Source organism: Panicum virgatum, chromosome 1N, assembly GCF_016808335.1.
Source record: "Panicum virgatum strain AP13 chromosome 1N, P.virgatum_v5, whole genome shotgun sequence".
NCBI lineage: Eukaryota > Viridiplantae > Streptophyta > Magnoliopsida > Poales > Poaceae > Panicum > Panicum virgatum.
Window position 1 is genome coordinate 37,746,545 of NC_053145.1, and position 6,000 is coordinate 37,752,544.

The following is a 6,000-nucleotide window of genomic DNA, read 5'->3' on the forward strand; positions in this document are numbered from 1 at the left end:
CTTGCCTTTGAGTGTTAGACATCAAGCTACGGAGAAGCATGACGCAAAATTACTAGCCGGTGCTCAAAACACCGACACCTTGCTTCCCTCCATGTTTTTGAATTTCAATCAGAGAGCGTCCCGCGGCCATGCTTGTTCAGGGAATTCATGCATGTTTTTTTCCCATACACTGTCTAAATATTGAAGAACAGGAGTTATCAGGGTCGTATTTCATGAACATCAATTTGGTCTTAAAGAATCTACAGCAGAAATCAATTTGTAGTTATAGCTATGATCAAATTTGCTAGCAGCCCTGGTCACTTGCTGGCACATGAAAATATGAAAGCTGATGGGTTACAAACCTAAGCTAATTCCACAATTGGCAATGGTGTAGCCTGCTGAGCACTGAATGATTTAATATCACAGAATGGTTGACAGTCAACAATTGATGTCAGTTTACATAATGAACAGCTAGTAGTATGTTGTCTTGTGTGATGATGGCTAAAACTTAAACTCACAGTAACTTTTGCATTAGCCAACCATTAATATTAGCTGACAAGCAATGAAAGAAGGGAACGCAATCTTAAGCTAGATCCCCGAGCAACATTATATATGTATCTTATAGCAGTACTTAGGAAGGAGTTTACCACACGCAGACATATGCCTCGGGACAAATGAGAGAACTAAGTGCGGTAGCGCCCTGTCATCTGTTATTATTACCTCATGCAACTTCATCTATTCTATTACAACATTATCTGTTAGTGATTCCCATCTGGAGAGAGATCATGATGCTTCTATTTGTCTCTACTTCATGTCTACATGTGACTAGTTCATGCACAAGATATATAACGGACTGGTTCTTGCCGTCGTATATATGAAATTATTATGGAAGCTGCTGTCTGCCTATGCATCTAAATCCAACACACGCAAACGCCAAGTAAATTGGAAGACTTGTTCCTAGCTGCCTTGCTATTCATCACACAACCATAAATCAAGTCCACAGATCCAATGACAGCGCTTGGACGCGCTTAGACACTCCTATAAATACCGACTTCCTCCTTGATTGGTAACCACACAGAAAGCGATTAGTACAATAATCAAGGACATCCATTCAATCTTAGTTCTTCTCACGCTAGATATAGTTTTAGTCGAGGAGAATCTGAGACTTAGATGGCTAGCCGATTGTTCCTCCTTTCTCTGTTGGCTATGACATGCTGTTGTGCCATCGCTTCAGATCCGAGCCTTCTCCAAGACTTCTGTGTTGCAGACAAGATGTCTCAAGGTAAAACTAAAGTTGTTTTCTGTGTTGTTCTCGCAAATTTAACTTATTTATCAAGCACTGTATATATGTCTCAACGTATATAAAACATGCAGTGAATGTCAATGGTTTTACCTGCAAAGATGCAAAAGATGTTGTTGCCGAAGACTTCTTCTTCTCTGGGCTTCATGTGGCTGCCAATAGCTGCGAGGAATTGAATAGTGGTTTATCGCAGGTAGCGGATTTGGTGGCGCCCAAGCGGCGTGTAGTGGAGGCCGTGGCCTCGCTGGCAGCAAGGGGCAGCATGCTAGGGCGTGGCGAGGCTCCTAGGGGGTCCCGTCCCGGCCGCCGCCCTTCTCGTCGGCTGAGGCCGTCGAGGAGCGTGTAGGGAGTAGGAACTGGAGCAGGCGGATGCGAGAAGGAGGCAACGATGAAATGGATCATCTGATCGGATGTCCTATCCTTAGCATTACCGTAAATTATTGAGCGCATGTTTTCAAACCAAGAGTCTAATAGAGCCCTTTGTCAGCAGCTTGAGGAGGCGGCACTTCGAGTCTTTGCGTCCTTTGGTTGGTTATCGTCGAGTCGATTAGGTTTACATTAATCATGAGAGAAATTTGCTGCAGTTTGTTTACCTTGCTTGGACTTGTTTGTGCGAGAGTGTGGAATCTTATTTTACTCGTTTGTAATAAGTGGAATGATTCTACCTTGTGTAGATAAAGCCGGATAATATCCTTTATCTAAAAAAATAGAGCCCTTTGTATTTCACCAGTGCTGGGTTATTCGATGATCTGAAATGCACGTGCAGTGCCCATACATATATTGACGAGTTCTCGTATAGCTCGGGTTGTATCTTAATTTTAATAGCATGGGTTATTCCTTTGATAGTGGATTTAAAGCATTTACAAATTACAATTCCTAGCCTTAGATATCTAGCTTAAGATCGATGTTCATTAATTGTTGCATATATTTTACCTATGATAACAATGGATGCAAGAGCATTTATATAATTTCCTAGTCTTGGATATCAAGCTCAAGTTGTATATGTTTGATATCTTTGCTAATGGGTCCAAAATTAAAGCATTTATACCCAACACCAAAGATGTATCTTGATTTATTTGCTTGTGCGCTGTACCTATGACCTTAGATACAAAAACATTTACACATTCTTTGAATCTTGGATATCTGGCCAAGTTGCTTGTAATCATCCCGGCACCCAACTTGCCTGCTTCCCCCTATTTATACGTCATCCTCGTATCACCACATACATTCCCCCAACAGGCCAACACTAACTGTGCCCCTCTCGTCTCGTCTGCTTCTGCTGCTGACTCCCTGTGCCTGCTCACTGCCAGTTGCCAATTGCCACCAGCCGAGCCAAGAGAGGAGGAACGATGGGCAAACGAAATCCTGGAAAGCTGACCCCTTTCTACTAGATGCGCCTTCAGATCAAATGCTGCTGCCTCGGTAGGGTTCTTCACCCGATTTGATCTTCTCCTCCCAAGATTAGCTGCTGCTGCGATTCCTCACCTGATTTGCTCTTTCTCCCCCACCTCAGTTTGCATCCTTTCTCTTGCGGCAACTGTTGGGACCGCCGTAAAAACCTCCACCTTGGATCAGCCTCTCGCCGTCATTTCAGTATGGTTCTTCATCTTCCAACCCCCCCTCCCTCTTTCCTAGTTCGTCGTCTCCTTCCTTGGTTTCAAGGATGGAGGATTTCTCGTGCGCTGATCCAGTTTCATGCTAATCTCATCAGTTCCTGCAGATTGCACGTGGTCAGGCTGAGGCGTGTGTTTTCTCGTCAGAGATGGAGGGGGATCTGCCACAGCATGCCCTGATCCCGGGCGGAGCCCCCTGCGATCTGGCGCAGCAGTTCCACTTCCACCTCGCCGCCCAGCCCCAGATGCTGGACCAGACGGTTCATGCTCACCAGGTCACGTTGGCTGCCCCGGCGGCGGCGGCGGACCAGATGCTGGAGCTCGGGAATGTGGAGGAGCCCCCGCTGGGCCTCAAGGAGGACGACGCCACCGGCAAGGCGGCGGCCACGCCTTCCCCCCAGTGGCACCGGGTCAAGTGGACCAGCGACATGGTCAAGCTGCTCGTGTCGGCCGTGTCCTACGTTGACGAGGACATGGACGCGGACCCGGGCGGGGCGAGGAGGATGGGCAAGTGGAGGCTGGTCTCCTCGGCCATGACCAAGAGGGGGTTCCCTGCGTCGCCGCAGCAGTGCGAGGACAAGTTCCATGACCTCAACAAGAAGTACAGGAGGGTTACCGAGATCCTTGGCCTGGGAACGGCGTGTAAGTTCGTCGAGAATCCGGCGCTCCTTGAGGAGGCGGATCTACCTGTGAAGCTCAAGGAGAAGGCCAAGAAGCTCCTCAGCTCCAAGCACCTGCACTTCGAGCAGATGTGCTCCTACCACAACCGTAACCGGGCCTGCCTGCTTGACGATCCAGCCCTTCAAAGGATGCTGCGGCTGATGGCACGTATGCGTCCTTCAAAGAAATACAAGTTTGAACATGATAAGGATAATCAGATATTGATTTCTGATGACGATGAGGGTGGAGAGTTCAATCGTGATCTAGATGTCACTGCTGGAGATCATGTCACCAGGAAACTGCCACAAGCTGCTGCTCAGGGATCAGGTGGTCCAGCAGATGCAGCTCAAGTCCAGAGAGAACAACTGGAGATAAAAATAGATATGCTCAAAATCAAGAAGAGACGTTTGGAGCGGATGAGGTCCATCATGGAGCAGGAATGGGAACTGCAGAAGATGAGGATGGACAATGAAATTATGGACCTGGAAAATGACCAGATGGACCTGGAGCTGGAGCTGGAGCTTAAGGAAATGGAGATGGGCATCAAACCAAAGAGGATTTAGTGATTACATGGTGGAAATAATGGTAGAACCAGAAAAACTCTAGAGTTGCTGGTAATCCTTTTGTTCATTGCAGTAGCTTGCAGAGTATAATATACTTACATATATTTCCAGTTTAGCTAACTGCATATCTGTTAAGTATCAGTGTAATCATTGAATATCAATGAAATAATCAGATATTTCCTGTTATGTTTCCTACTTTCCTCCGGGCCATTATTATGACATGTCTTCAATTATTTGAGCATCTATCCTGGTTCTAACTGCTTCTGGAGGATAATATGTTGAGGTGTTGTGTCTGCGCTGTTTCAATATCATTGTTATATCAATGTCAACCAAGAGTTTATTATCTTAATGGTTTCTAGGTTGTTATGGAGAGCTCACTATTATGTTTCAGAAATGCCGTGGTTTTCACTGATGTATAGGATAGCTCAACGGGACTCGTGTATGGCATGCCATATCGGCCAGTTTCAGGAGTAATAATATTAGTATTCGAGCAGCTATTCATCTCAACAAGCTACTATATATTTGAGAGCATGTTCAGCATTTCTTTCGTCAAATGGTGAGCTACATTAAACACTCCTGTTATACATTCTAAAAGATTTACTCTATTCTTAGTTCTTACATCAGTTTATATTCTGATGCTTTGCCGATGCATATGCATGTAGTGTCCAATTTGCATGTCATGTCACTAGGTGAAAGAAGTTACTGTACAGGGTACCCAGGTTTTGTCTAAGAGAGATGAAGAGCTTGTAAATTTGTAGATGCTTCATTATTTGAGGTCCCACATTCACTTTCGAGACAATTTTATTTATGGTGGGTACTGTTTGACACCTGAATAGGTGCATGTATAATTCTACATTATTACTAATCATCTCCAGTTGGTTGCACGGTAATTTTTGGGTTATTGCTGTATTGATCTTATATATGAAACAAGTATATTTTTCTTTGACATGGATCTCTGCACGGTCTGTCGTTCTGATCAATATACTTGTTACACTGATATCACTGGAGAGATTGTTGATATTAATCATCACCGTGGTTTCCACCTGGTCATGTGGGGGGCGATCAACAGAACTAATCAGCAACTAGAGGGCCGCACAAGCCACACAACTCATGAGGTTCCTCACTTCGCCTGCTACTCCTCTCTAAATTTTCTTTTGCTCAACTTCATAATCCTTTGCATCTCATGTCACGCTAAGCACCAGCTAGCTGCGCCATCCATACCCAGCATATCTCCTCTCCTCTGCGTCATATATACCAAATGCCTCCAATATATGTGACTTATACCCAACACTGCTGCTGCACTCACATCTATCTTGTGTGTGTCCCCACTTTGTCCAATTCCACCGAAAATTCCAAGTGAAACATACAATTGCATTCTTGATCTCCGAATTCGATCCCAAGGTACCTATATATGTTGTATGTTGGGGTGTTAATTAGTGACCCTTAGGTGCACCTCCAACCATCTTTAGTTCAAAATTTTGTGCTACTTCTCCAAAATCAGATCTCATTTTGGAAAATTAGTACAAAACTTTGAACTAATGAGAGTTAGAGGTGTACATAAGGGTCGCCAATTTGCACCCCTAGCTGTATGCTAAAATTGCTCTCTAACCTGTTGTGAGAACTGACATTACTGAAACATATATAGTATTAGTGCAGTTTGGAGAGTGCAAGGAGACATCTACGTCATGTACATACACCCACCAGAATATCCTCTTGATTCGGGAATATACATATGTAAAAATAAAAGGGAAAATAAAACCTAATTAATTATAATCTTGAAGTAAAGCTTGATATAAGGGGTGCATACATAGGGCGATATGAAAGTGATGTTATTGGGATTGATTTTTTTTCTCTTTCTTTCTGTAGGATATTTTTAAGTTGACAT

The 6,000-nt window shown here is 44.2% G+C and overlaps 1 protein-coding gene across 1 annotated transcript; it reads left to right on the top strand.

Moving 5' to 3' along the window:
- Window positions 1-3,041: 3,041 nt before the first annotated feature.
- LOC120653493 lies at window positions 3,042-4,115 on the top strand. Its single transcript, XM_039931226.1, has one exon. The coding sequence runs from the start codon at window positions 3,042-3,044 to the stop codon at window positions 4,113-4,115; it is 1,074 nt and encodes a 357-aa protein (XP_039787160.1).
- The last annotated feature ends 1,885 nt before the right edge of the window (window positions 4,116-6,000 follow it).